Below are 14,730 nucleotides of genomic sequence, written 5' to 3' on the forward strand. Positions count from 1 at the left end.
TGTGAAAAATGTTTCTGGTCCAAAAATCCAAGGAAGCCTGTTGCTAGTGACTCTGTAAAAAAAAAAAAATTAGACATGAATGGAGTTTTGGGAAACACATCTCGGCCTTATCAAAATTAACCCTCCCTGATTGTGGACAGGAGGTTATAAGAATTGGGGGGGCTCAGTCTGTCTTTCTCCCCTGTCCCATAACACCTGTATGGATCAGTTGTAGAATGTCACAGGACCACCCACCTGATCACCGTTGGATAAAGTTCACTTGTGTGGAGGAAGCAACAGGTGAACGCAGCTGCGAGACATCCCTTCCCCACAGCAGCAAAAGAAGTTTGCAAGGCCTGAAACTCTGCAAAAGGGGTGGAACAGTAGGAATTCACTTTATGAATAAACTGATTAATACACTTGGATGAAGTATATGTGTTTGATATTTTTAACATTTATTAATTGAGTTTAGTTAATCAAATATTAACGTAATAAGCACAGTCATTCCAGCAGAAACAATATCCAACTGGTTAAAAAGAAAGATTCCTATCCCAAATCCAACATCTGCACTCATGCATTTTAAACAGAAATCATGGTTAATGATGAGGACTGAGGACCATGGTTGATTTTTCCAATATCTGGCCAAGGTATGTTGAAGCTTAGTCTAATGCACTTGCCACAACTTGAGACAGTGCAAGGATTCCTTGTCTGTATGACTTTGTAGTATACTTGGTATCCCATGAGCGTGTATGTTCTCTTCTTGTCTTGAGACCTAATATGTATGGCCCTCTTTATTTCTCTTGAATGTTTGAACATAGCCTAAATTTAATTTGCATTGTCACCTCTAATTATGAATTAATTACCCCATAAGTTATCTTCAGCTCATGTCTGATTTATTATCTTTTGGTTCAGCATAAAGGGCATGTCCACTTGTACTTTGCCGATTCTCAGTATCATGTTTTGCGCCCCCCTTCTCCAGGAGTCTTCGGGAAAACCTGCAGGCAGATGGACTATAACTTTTAAAGAAATTGGCTCAGACCTTCCCATCTCTGGATCATCGGAGACCATACATAACCCAGAAGACGCACAATGGGAACATAGAAAAAAATAGGAGTGGGACTAGACCACTCGGCCCCTCGAGCCTGCTCCGCCATTCAACTAGATCATGGCTGATTTACATCAACGCCATTTTCCCATGCTATCCCCTTACCTCATGATGTCTTTAATATCTAGAAATCTATTGATCTCAGCCCTGAACATACTGAGTTGGAGTTGGTAACTGGATAGTTGCCCAGGAATTGTTAGACATAAAAAAAAGTTTGTCAGGTGTGTGGGGAAGGATTCCTGTAATCGGTGGAGCATGTCTTATTACAGTGTACTAAGTTCGCAGGTGAAAAGGGAACTATGTAGTCTAATTTACAGCAGAAGGATATACAGTGTGATACAGTGGCTAGTGTTTTAACAGTTAGATTTGGGCATTGGGATATTTATAATAAAGTGTTGTCTTTTTTCTGTTTCACAGGATTAGCGCATAGAATTTAGGCTTTTTACTGCATTGCACTTCTTCCTGTGATGCAATAGGTGGCAGTAATACACCAAGGAAGTGTGAATTTGCCAGAAAGCAAAAAATAGAAAGAAAAAGAGCTTAGGCCAGTCTAGACCTAGGTAGCGACATGTGAGGACATGCTATGGAGTCCTCTCCAGATCTTTACCTTCTACTGTAAATGTGTACATAGTTCAGTACTGTTAATAAGGACCCACTGGTAACTTCTACAAGACAGCTTAATGGTGTCTAAGCAGTACGCACCATGGGTAGCGACAACACAACGAAACTCTGTACACTCAGAGAGGGGCCTTCATCAACTTCTGTCTTACCAAAGAGAAGCAGGAAGGTGGTTTTGCCGGGGTAGCGGAATTCCCACCCGTGTGGTCGACTGCACGCGTGTGGCTCTAAGGGCACACGTAAACAGAAAGATGTTCTAGAAGCACAAAGGCCACCACTCCACCAATGTACTTATGGTGTACTATAATGCAAAGAACATCACATCAGTGAATGCCTGGCAACTTGCAGAATGCCTTCAGTCTGATGCAGTCAGCCCCAGCCGCCACCTTTGAGGCAAACCACAAACTACTTGGTGACAAAGCTCGCCCCCTGCATAGCTGGTTGATAACTCCCCCCTGCTGCCCAACCACTCAGACACCTATAACGAGAGCCGTGCAGCCAGAAGAAGTAACGTGGAGGAGACCAGCGGCGTCCTGAAGCAATGGTTCCACTGCTTGGACCGTTCGGGGTGGGGGGGGGGGTGTTGGTGGTGAGGGAGCCCTCTAATACTCACTAGAGCGACCTGCTGCATCTTCCAAGGCTTCACAATCATGAGGAGGTAGCCTTTACCATGAGATATTTGGAAGAGGAGGGGGAGGGGACATCCAGGATCCCTTTGATTTGGGCTGGCTGACGGTGTGTGGTGACAGAGACTCCAGTTCCCCTAAGAGGGCCATCCCAACATCACCGTTGCTCCAAAATTCCCACGTTTCAATCCCATCAATCATGGACAGAAAGACAACTGATTGAGTCAGATCAAGAGGAGAAGTTCAGGAATCCAAAGGGTTGTTAAGCACGGTTAGGGATAGAAAGATAGACCTGACAGCCTTGTCGTGGCAACAGTTGGGGGAAATTGAGGGCAAAAAATACAGGAAGAAGGAAAATCGTACAGGTGGATAACATTGAAGCATGGACTGAGCGAGGCCAGAGCAGGAGCAAAACAATGCCAACGGTTGATGTACCCACACCACGTGGACTGTAGTGGTTCAAAAAGGCAGCTCATCAGCCCCTTCTCAAGGGCAATTAGGGATAGTCAATAAATGCTGGCCTAGCCAGTGATGTCCACATCCCATGAAAGAAAAAAAAACACTAAGAGCAATGAATGAACTCATACCTGCATGTCTGAGCTGAAAGCTCCTCATGGATGTGAGGTTATCCCAGCGTGTACACATCCATTTATAGACATTCCTTCCGATCCACATTACACTCAATGTTATTGTAAACTTAAGCAAATGGACATTGTCGGGCATACCTCGCTAACTTCTTGGATTAAACTTGGAGCCGTCAAACATCCGCCAGAAGTGCACATGTGTGTGTGGTATTCTGTCCTATTTCCCTGCGTCTTGTTGAGGTCCAGAAGGTGCCACTGAGGTGAGGAATACACACGGCATTGCTCCGGTTGCTGACTCCGGTCCAGAGGGATGAAAACCCTGAGAAGCTCCTCCGTCTGCAGCTTGCCTGTGACATTGATGTACTTTGAACCCTTTGCTTCTGAAGGAGTCCTACAGTGATGGTCGGGCACAACAGCCGCAAAGTTCTGTAGCAAGTTGTGGGAGCATGTCAAGAAAACTGGAAGGATTAACAAAAGAACATGGATGATTTGGAATTTTGCCACACCTCCAACAGTCTCCAGGATATCAGCAAAGCCCATGGCTGAGGACTACAGATGGAGAGATTGTTAATACCAGAGAGACTGCTAACTTTGCTTGCACAGAACATTAGAGCCTAGATTATGGAATGCTTAACCTGATGATGACAGAATTACTTTGTCGCTCTAAAGTGTAAATCGTTAAGGGAGTTACTGGTCAAAGGTATACTTGTAACCAGCATTTAGGAAGGTCATAAGATACTTATGGATAGAGAAGACTTAATGTCCCGCCTAATTTATCCATCCAGAAAAAGCCTGCATTCCTCCCACTGTTTTAACTAATTGTTAAATGATTACTAGGCTTTTGCCTCCGCCAGTTTACCTAAAAATCTGTTCTGCATGATTCAGTCTTCATTAAAAGATGCCTTTTACTGGCTTGAACCTCTGGCCTTTGTTTTAAGCCCCTGTTTAATTTGAGGCAGTATCTTAGATTTAACCTTTTCAATACTATTTATTGTCCCGGCCATCTACAGGAACATTTCATTTTCAAGCTAAAAACCTCAAGTGTCTCTTCTTCATCTCTTCCAAGATATACTTTATTCGAAAATATGTAAAGTACAGTACAATACAGTGTAAGTTTGACTGTTCAAATAGTGCAAGACAGGTCAACTTGGTTCAATACAGTACATGGCATTCTAGGGTGCCTCACTCTGCCTATAGTGCAGATCACATCTAAGTATCTGTTTCCAAACACCTCAGTGCACAATGCAGCAGTGTCCCAAACTGTGGCCTTTCCCCATTGAGCCTTTGCGGCAGCTCCACAAAGTTTCAGTGCATCCCTCTGGCACATAGTCCTGGCAGTTTATGCCAGCCTGCAAAAACTTGGCTGTTGACAGCTCCTTGCGTGAAGAAATGCAGCTATAAATACGAAGTTATAAGAGAATCCAGCTATAAATAAGGGGTTATAAGATTAAAAGAGTGATTCTCCTATGAAGTAGGGATTAAAAATGAAAAGTAAAGTTCAAATTAAAATCAGAGACCAGAGTTAAAAAGTTTATAAGCATGTCTGGGCATAATTGTGTGCTCAAGGACAACAACCATCCTGTGGCATATTCTCTAACACAAGGCAATTCTGAAGAAAACAGGAGCTGGCCTTTATATCACCTCAGCAAGACATTGGTAAATTCTAAGATACTTCAGTAATCTTAAGGATGACCCTAAACAACTTGCCAAGCTGAATCCTGGAAACTGAGTGACCACTATTTGCACCTCTCAGTATCCTGTTTGTTTGAAGGACGATGACCAGCATGAGTGCTCCATATGCTTCCTGCTGGTTCAGTTCTTTTAGGGTATAAAATTGGAATGACACAGAAGGAATTTTAGATTTGTTGGATTCACTCCAGCGTCTCTTTAGTAAAAGTAGCTGTTGAACTGTGGTGCTAATACTTTTCCCCTTAATTGGGATATAATTATCTTAGAACCATAGAACACTACATCACAGAAAAGAGGCCATTTGGCCCTTCTAGTCTGTGCCAAAATATTATTCAGCTAGTCCCATTGACCTGCACCCAGTCCATAACCCTCCAGACCTCTCCCATCCACGTATCTATCTAATTTAATCTTAATACTTAAGAGTGAGCCCGCATTTACCACGTCAGATGGTAGCTTGTTCCACACTCTCACCACCTAACGCTCCCCCTAAACCTTTCCCCTTTCACCCTAAAGCCATGTCTTCTCAAAATGCGTCTAGCTAGACTTGGGAGCTTTCTCCTTGGGGATTAAGGTAAATACTACTTTAAGTATTGATGAATATCTTAAATATTTCCCTGTAACATTACTAAGATCTTGATTCTCTAATAGAGACAAGATTATACTTACCTTTCCTAGACCTGTCAATATTGCGATTGATTTACCATCAAAAGCATGTTTGGTTCTTTAATAAACTTCTATATAATTTAGAAAATATATTGTCTCTTATAGTCTTCTGAATCCAAACTCGAGAACCCATCTCCGTACACTCTTCAGTTGAGAAGTACATTGTTGAGGAGAGGTGCCTGGACCTTTATAACACTTGGGTTGTTATAATCTAACTAAAACTTGTTAAAAATGCAATCTGGAGGGCAGTAATATTCTGTGGTGGTTCCTTTCCTTCAGGAAGAGTTAGATCAGTTCTCCAAACCCATTTAAGTGTCCTTAGGGCCTATCTTTCTCAACCTCAAGTAAGAATGGTCATCCAAGGAGCAGGCCTTATCAGGAGTAGCCCCAAAGAGGGGCTTGGATTATAATCCACTCCACTTGCACTGGAAGACCAGCAGCTTTAGGATAAACAGTGCCTTTCTCCGGATTGATAGCCTTTCGGTAGCAGTTGATGTTTGTCTTAGTGTGTGTTCCTGGGAACAGCCCATAGAGCATTGCGGCCTATCTCATGGCACTGCTAGGGATGAACCTCAACCAAAAAAATGCTGCATCTCAATCCAAATGTTATTTGCTGACGCACATTCCAGAGGAGGCAGGCGCTGGTCTCTTCCCCACCACAGTCATCTCAAGGACAGCATGTGGTGGCACTGAGACACCAGGTGTGCTTGAAGGACTTGGTGGGGAGAGACATCACACTGCCAGCAATCTATGAGATTTATTTGAAAGTTCTGACGATGCTGATTCCTGCTAAATGACTTTGACAGCCTGCGCAGGTAACCGTCTGACAGGATACACCATCTCCTTTTTCTTCTACAGGCCATCAAAGATATTACCTGCTGACCGTTGCCTGATTGACTTGTAGTCAAAGGTTCTTTTCCGCACAGATGTTTCCACAAGGGAGTGGTGGCATGGCAGGGTCCAACTAAATGGAGCATTCTGCTGTAACATGCCCACGCCCATTCTTTGACCACAACACTGGGTACAAATTAGACCCTTCACAAGTAGTGACAATTGGTGTTTACATACTGAGGCTCAATGCAAAGCTTGGTGAGCCACACGCAAAGATGGCCATCAGAACAAGGGTGATGTTTGGTACATTTTCCCCTCTTTATCTGGAGGTTTGAACATTATGCCTCTGCAGGCAAGGACTATTTTCAGTCTCTAAGTGAGAAGATCAGATAAGAAGGGAAGATGGCTCTGGTGACTGGTGACCTGCACCATGAATAGCAACATCGAGAGCACCTCACACCTGTTCCATGCTCTTGCCAGTAATCAAGAGGGAGCGTCATTCTCCGCATTCTCAGTTTCTGCTTGATTTTAGTTATATGCTCCTCCCAGTTCTTGGATGCACATCCAGTCCCTTCTGAACCATATTCCCAGTACATTCAGATAGTCTGATCGGACGGTGCAGGGGACATAGGATCGGTCATCCCAGCTCGCAAAGAATGTGGCCTCGCTTTTGCTGCAATTTACTCTGGCGCCTGAGGTCAGTTCGAACTGGTCGCTGATGCTCATCGGCCTGCGGGCCAACAGCGAATCCGTGCGGAAAATGTCAATGTCATCCATGCACAGGGAGGCTTTGACCTGAACTCCATTGCTGCCTGGGATTGCCACCCCTCTTATGCCCAGATGGACTTGGCAAAAGGTTCAACACAACACACAGCTCAGAAGGAAAAAAACAGTAAAATTTGCGAAATGACTGGTAGTGGTCTGAACTGGAGTTCCATTTTAAGGTATACAAGACCAGCTCGGACCAGTACCAGTCATTTCCCAGGTTTTACTGGTTCTTCATCTGGGAAGCAACCCAGAGGAGAGAGGGCAGTCTTGCCTGACTCCATATCTGATTGGAAAGCTCTCTGATTCCCACCCTTTGATTGAAACTGTGTCTCTGGTGTTTGTGTAGTGCACCATTGTGGATTCCCTCCCCAAACTCCATTTTGGAGAAGCATTCATCTATCAACGTGCTTTTTTGAAAATTCTTTCGTGGGATGTGGGCATCACTGGCAAGGCCAGCATTTGTTGCCCATCCCTAATTGCCCTTGAACTGAGTGTCTTGCTAGGCCATTTCTGTGGGCAGTTAAAAGTCAACCACATTGCTGTGCATCTGGAGTCACATGTAGGCCAGACCGGGTAAGGATGGCAGATTTCCTTCCCTAATTAATGTCCATGCTGTTTCCAACTCCCTCCACATAACTGCCGAGGAGCATCAGCACATCAGTGGCATGGGCATTACATGTGTGTACTGTGATGATGATTCCTTTATAGTGAGTAGGATGAATAGTGATTCTGCAGTCCGAATGGACAATGGCACTTTACTCCATTTTAACTGAATGCCTGTAGAAATGTTCATAAATGTTTCATCAAACCATTTGCTGCTGAGGAGATCCTAAAAACAGAAGGTACCCACGGCTTGGAATCCACAACAGTTGAACAGGACCCATTTTCATGAGAATGGTCCAAGGGCTTACCCCTCTTCTGGTTCTCCATTGACACTCTGATGGTGTCCCACCCCTCCTGGCTTTGCTGCACCCCCTGATATGTTTGACTCGTGTCCTATTGGTGTTAGACCCAGGCCGGCATAGAAATTCACCAATCACAGAGAGGATCACGGGTCGCAAGGGCAAGGCCGAACCTAGCATTGAGATCCACTCAACTGATGAAAAGCTCGCCACTCAAAACCAACTGACCAGAACAGAGGGCAGTGAACTCAGAGGAGGGAGACAGCAAGATGAATTAGGATGGAGGCTGAAATCACCAAGGATGAGAAGTGTTGAAACTGAGGAGGTGAGGTAGACACTGAAGACACCTTGGTGAGAAAAATGTTATCAGACCTCGAAAGGATGGTAGAGGACGATGATTTTGAATGAGAGGTGAGAAGGGGTGGTACAAGGTGAGATGCTCAAAGGTGGAGAAAGTGCCAGAGGAGAAGTGGGGTCAGGCCTGCTGATAGGTGGCATTTTGCCACCACAATGGGCTTGATGGGGTAAGCGAGAAAAGATTTTGCCAGGCAGGGAGACTTCATGAAAGGGGAATGTGTCATCACCCCACAACCAGAGGCCATGATCTCAATGCAATCATTCACAATGAGTTCATGGAAAGTGAGGGCCTAATTCACAATATAGACTAAATGACACCAGTTCTGAAGAGTGGGCAGGGACAGAGAGACCTGGAGTTCATGTGCATATACCTTTGAAAATGGTAAGACATTTTGATAGAGTAGTTAGCAACGCATATGGGACCTTTATAAGTACAGGTATTAAGTACAAAAGCAAAAACAGAATTACTTGGAAAAACTCAGCAGGTCTGGCAGCATCGGCGGAGAAGAAAAGAGTTGATGTTTCGAGTCCTCATGACCCTTCGACAGAACTTGAGTGAATCCAAGAAAGGAGTGAAATATAAGCTGGTTTAAGGTGTGTGTGTGTGTGGGGGGGGGGGTGTTGGTGTGGTTTGGGTGGGGGGAGAGAAGTGGAGGGGGTTGGTGTGGTTGTAGGGACAGACAAGCAGTTTGTTTGTTTGTCCCTACAACCACCCCAAACCACCCCCCCCCCCCCCCCCCCCCCACACACACACACACACACACCTTAAACCAGCTTATATTTCACCACTTTCTTGGATTCACTCAAGTTCTGTCGAAGGGTCATGAGGACTCGAAACATCAACTCTTTTCTTCTCCGCCGATGCTACCACGCCTGCTGAGTTTTTCCAGGTAATTCTGTTTTTGTTTTGGATTTCCAGCATCTGCAGTTTTTTTGTTTTTATATAAGTACAAAAGCAGGGAGGTTATGCTAAGCCTTTATAAAGCTCTGGTTAGGCCACAACCAGAGTATTGTGTTCAGTTCTGGTCACCACACTTTAAGAAGGATGGGAGGGGCCCTTGAGAGGGTGCGGAGGAGATCGGCCAGAATGGTTCCAGGGATGATGGATTTCAGCTACAAGGTTAAGTTGGAGAAGCTGGGGTTGTTCTCCTTGGGGCAAAGGAGATTGAGGGGGAGGATTTGATAGAGGTGGACAAGATGATGACAGGTTTAGGTAAGGTAGACAAAGAAAAACTGTTCCCATTGGCTGATGGGACAAGGACTTGGGGGACACAGATTTAAGGTTTTGGGAATGAGATGCAGTGGGGAATGTGAGGAAGAATTTGTAGTGCAGCGTGTGGAAATGACCTGGAACTCGCTGCCCACGAGGGTGGTGGAAGTGGACATGATGAATAATTTCAAAAGGAAATTGGATGGGCAAGCGAGGGAAATAAATTTGCAGGGAATTGGGGATAGAGCAGGAAGGGAATGGGTCTGACTGGATTGGTGCACAGAGAGCCGGCATGGACTTGATGGGCCGAATGGCCGCCTCCTGTGCTATAATGACTCTATCACTCTTTGACTTTAGCTGGGACAATGTCCATAAATGCTGTCCACAATCAACCCTCATATGATGTGTGTGACTTAAGAAAGTGTACATACTTCTGGCTGGAGCCAATACACATTAATGGCCCCAGAAATTCTCTGCTTGAAAGTTCTAATTGGCTGAGTAATTAATCAGATACTGGAGACGTTCAATGCAATTGTTACTTGTTTCATATGAGTTTAATAATATTGCATTGAAACTGACAATGGGCAATCACAGAATATTTGGTAGAGGTTTACCTCACAGTTGAGAGCATTTTGCATGTTTGTTCCCCTTCCTAGACCCAGGGCACTGAGGCCAACAGTCACTTCCCTACCAAGGTAACTTAGCATAGACCTGGGATTGATTCCAGTCCAATGTTGTTCAATTCAAAATTGTGTTTTAACAGTTGAGCCACAAGGCAAGTGTGGTAAGTACAAATAATAAAAATCATATAAAAAGTGTGAAATCTAGATTGAGACAGTCTAAGCATATCACTTGTGGTTCTACCTTAAGATTTCCCTTCTCACCTCAGGAATCCAGTGTTTAATGTGCGTGTTGGAAATATTACAGGTCAAAAATATGTAATTGAATGGCCTATTATGAAAAGGTAGACGTGGATTACAGAATCTCCTTTATCATTTATACAAGTAGAGGGCTGTTTGTTGAGAGTGAACTGTGCCTGGAATTTGTGTCAATACCTTAGTAAGCTGGTGTTTAACATGCGTCTGAGAAATATTACAGGTTAATGGGTGATCACATGGGCTGTTGTGAAAAGGTGAACGTATGCTACACAAGATCTGTCATCATGCAGTTGTTCAGAGGGCTGATTCTTGAGAGTGAGCTGTGTCTGGTTAAACAGTCTGTTTCATCAGTGTTATGTGTGCTTCCTGCAGTGGGATTTCACTCCTCTTGGAGTCCTTGTCTTTTTCGGCATCTTTTAATGCTCTGGAAATAAAGAAGTCACAAAATCACAAACAGAAAACGGCCAACATTTCTCTCGAGGCCTCGTTTTCTTCCCTCGCTCATTCTTCCTGTGTGTGGTGAGAGGAAGTATCAAGGCCACCGTCAAATCGCCTAAACAAATTCCTTTTCTCACCTGAAACCCAAAACCCCACACACCTCCCAGCAGGAGGCGGCCGCATCGCGAATGCAGTGTTAAACCCTGGGCATTGCTGAGGCCCTTTTAGCACGTCTCTCACTGCCCTGTTTGAGATTTGTTATGTCGGCAGAGACCTGTGGATGCAGCAGCTTCCTTTCACAGACAGTGGAGAGACTGGGGCGATCTCTGTAGAGCTGTTGATACGAAGCCCAGAAATTCTTTTGCAAATGAATTACAGATTGCTTGAAAAAGAGGAATATTGGCTAATGAGTGGAGCAAGCTGGAGAGCAGGATGAGACAAGTGAGTCACATGACTATTCCAGTGCACACCTGATTGGTCTCCCATTTTACACTATTTGTAAACATCAGCACATTCAACGCCTTGCAGCCAGTTTTCAAATTTGCAGCAAGGCTCGCCCACCCATCTCCCTGTGTTCTTTCACCTGCATTGGCCCCCAGTGCGGCAACGCCTCAAGTTTGAAATTCTCATCCTCATGTTCAAATGTCTCCATGGCCTCACCCCCTCCCTATGTCCTCCAGCCCCTACAACACTCCCTATCTCTCCAACCTCCTCCAGCCCCTACAACCCTCTCTATCTCTGTAACTTCCTCCAGCCCCTACAACACTCCCTATCTCTCTAACCTCCTCTAGCCCCTACACCCCTCCCTATCTCTGTAACCTCATGAAGCCCCTACAACCCTCCCTATCTCTGCAATCTCCTCCAGCCCCTACAACCCTCCCTATCTCTGTAACCTCCTCCAGCCCCTACAACCCTCCCTATCTCTGTAACCTCCTTCAGCCCCTACACCCCTCCCTATCTCTGTAACCTTCTCCAGTCGCTACAACCCTCCCTCCATCTGTGACCTCCTCCAGACCCTACAACCCTCCCAATCTCTATAACCACCTCCAGCCCCTACAACCCTCCCTATCTCTGTAACCTCCTCCAGTCTCTACACCCCTCCCTTTCTCTGTAGACTACTCCAGCCCCTACAACCCCTGTGATCTCTCTAACCTCCTCTACAATCCTCCAAGGACTCTGCAGTAATCCAGAGGCCCAGGCTAATGCTCTGGGGACATGGGTTCAAATCCCACCACAGCAGTTGATGGAATTCAAATTCAATTAATAAAATCTAGAATTGAAAGCTAGTCTCAGTGATGGTGACCATGACAACTATCATCGATTGTTGTAACAACCCATCTGGTTCACTAATGTTCTTTAGGGAAGGAAATCTGCTGTCCTTACCTGGTCTGACCTACATGTGACTCCAGACCCACAGCAATGTGGTTAACTCTTAACTGCCCTCTGAACAAGAGCAATTAGGGATGGGCAAGAAATGCCCATTTGAATTTTGCCAGCAACAGCCACATCCCATGAAAGAATAAAAAAAAAACCAAGCTTCACCTCCATAAACTTGAGCTTGTATAAAATTCTATTCCATATCCTAACTCACACCAAGTCATGTTCACCCATCACCGCTGGGCTCGCTGGCCTGCATTCGATCCCCAACTGGCATTGCCTTGCATTTTAAATTTGCATCCATGTTAAAATCTCTCCAGAGACTCACCCCTCCCTATCTCTGAAGCATCTGCCAGTCATACAACCCTCCTGAAATCTTTGCGCTTCTCCAGTCCCAGCACCTTGCCCATCCCCCAATTTGCACAATTCCATCCATGTCTTCAGCTCTAGCTATGGCCTCTCTTGCTCCCCATGACAAGCTATGGCACTTCTATGTCCATTCACCCACTACACACTATATAGAACAATGAACACTATAATGACAATAGGATGTGTAAAAAAATTGCTTTGAAAAAATAGTCATTCTTTGATATTTTGCCACATTCTTTAAAAAAAAAACTCCTTGTTTACTACAGGAAAATATAAGTGTCAAACATCCAGACCCTTTAAAGCATCAATAGCAGAAACTGCAAGCACTTGAAACTGTTTGATCTTGTGTAAATAAAAATTGTGTAATTGCTCAAGGCCCAAGCTCTAGTACTCCTCCTCTAAACCCTTCCTCCTCTCACCCCTCACCTAAGTCTCCCTATCTCTTTGACCAAGCTCTTAGTCAGCTGCTACCATTCTGTGTAGCTCAGAGTGATTATTTTTCTGATGTGCTCCACTGAAGCACCTTAGGAGGTTTTCCACTTAAAGATGCTATATAAATGCAATTTGTTTTTTGCTGGAGACCAGGATTATCTCACAGGAAGAGAGAGAGATAAAGCTAAAACTGTTGAGACAATAGTTTCATTTTAATTGGGTCTTTTCTCTTGAAGTGAGAAATTGGATATGACACTGCCTTCTAAGAATATTCCATTGTAATATTTTCCTGGAAAAGGCCATGGGAACAGCACTAAATCCCTAGCATGGCTGTACAATGAACAGAAGTCAAAAGACAATTCCCAGCCGGTGCTGTGAGTATATTGAGATCCTTGCTGCCATTTTTAATTTATGCCTCAAGCCAGTGCGAATTTTTGACATTACAAACCTGTTTTCTATTTCTTCGATAGTTTCTGGCAAGGGAACCTGCCGTGTTTCCGGTAGATTGAAGGCAGCAATTCCAGCTACGATTGCTACTCCACCGTATATAGTCAGCGGTAGAAATGAAACATAGTCACCGCTCATCCTTATAATAGGTGCTATCATGGCTCCCAGCCGAGCCATCGTACTCACGAGTCCCATCCCTGTCTGCCTGTGTGGGATACACAAAGAACCAGAGAGATAAAGAAGATAATTATAAAACATTTCACCTTCAAACCTCCTTACCTCTTCTCATAAAGATGCTGACACTGGCTTCCTTCATTGTATCACCCTGATATATCCTACATCTCTGACTAACACTCTGGTACATCACATACCCCTTAACTGTAATTTCCTGATTTACCAACAGCACAATACTCTCACGCTAACAAATCTACTCTACAAGCTGGATTTTTGCAGAGTCGGGGAGACTTCCCAGCCCCATTCCCGGGTTTTCTGATTTTTAACAAGGGTGCAGTGCGGACTGCTTCAGGTTGCGAACCCCACACCCTACATTCCCAGCCTGACTGGCTTCATTGAGGGGACATGCATGTCCTAGTCCTCCACAATTTTCATGGAGTTGGACCAGCATTCCAAAGGGTGGTGGCTCACTGCCCCTCCAAGGAAATGTGACATAGTCTGCATGAGAGAACCGTTTGAAAGGTAAGTTCAAAAAGCCCCCCTTGTGCCGCCCTCCACCAGTGCCAATGGATTCCCCACCCACCCAACTCCTATGGCTCCCCATGCCAAGTGATTACACTTCCATGTCTATTGACCCACGGTATGCTGTATAGAACCAATGAAACCCATAGTGACAGTAGAGATGTGTGAAAAAAGCTTATAAAAACAGCCAATCATTGTTAACCTTTCTATTCCTCAAGAAAAAGACTCCTTTTGACTACAGGCCAATAAACATGTCAATCATCCAGAATCTTTAAAGCATCAATAGCTGAAATTGCAAGTACTTGAAACTTCTTTACCTTGTGTAACTAAACATTGTGCAATTGACAAAATAGGTCAGAGAGCCAGCAGTCAATCAAGTGTTGTTTTCCCTGGGGCTCAGGTGTTTCAACAGGCTAATGGATGCTTGGGCTCTTAGCCAAGCCTCATTATGTGTTCTTGGCTGAGAGCCCAGACATCTGTTATAGCACTAAAACACCAGGTGAGTACTCACCTGACCACGGTTGGGTAGAGTTCGCCTGAATAGAGATAGCAACAGGTGAACGCAGCCGCGAGACATCCTTTCCCAACTGCAGCAAATGAAGTTCGCAAGGCCTGAAGCTCTGTAGGAGAGATGGAATGATAGAAATTCTACTGTCTAATATTTTTGAACAAATTGATTCACGGATGAAAATTGCTTGTTCGCTTTGAACAATGATTGACTGATTAAATGTCATTAGGAAATGTATTGAGCAGCAGGTACA

General features: G+C 44.6%; 1 protein-coding gene across 1 annotated transcript in view; it reads right to left on the reverse strand.

Moving 5' to 3' along the window:
* Positions 1-12,778: 12,778 nt before the first annotated feature.
* The window catches only part of LOC121272951 (solute carrier family 22 member 6-A-like), a 29,132-nt gene continuing 27,180 nt past the window's right edge, over positions 12,779-14,730 (reverse strand). Inside the window, exons 8-10 of the mRNA XM_041179851.1 lie at positions 14,481-14,589; positions 13,275-13,478; positions 12,779-12,806 (exon numbers count right to left, since the gene is read on the reverse strand). Of these exons, the coding sequence (XP_041035785.1) occupies positions 12,779-12,806; positions 13,275-13,478; positions 14,481-14,589 (341 nt within the window). The remainder of the gene's footprint in view (positions 12,807-13,274; positions 13,479-14,480; positions 14,590-14,730) is intronic.

This window comes from Carcharodon carcharias, chromosome 37, assembly GCF_017639515.1.
Source record: "Carcharodon carcharias isolate sCarCar2 chromosome 37, sCarCar2.pri, whole genome shotgun sequence".
Taxonomy (NCBI): domain Eukaryota; kingdom Metazoa; phylum Chordata; class Chondrichthyes; order Lamniformes; family Lamnidae; genus Carcharodon; species Carcharodon carcharias.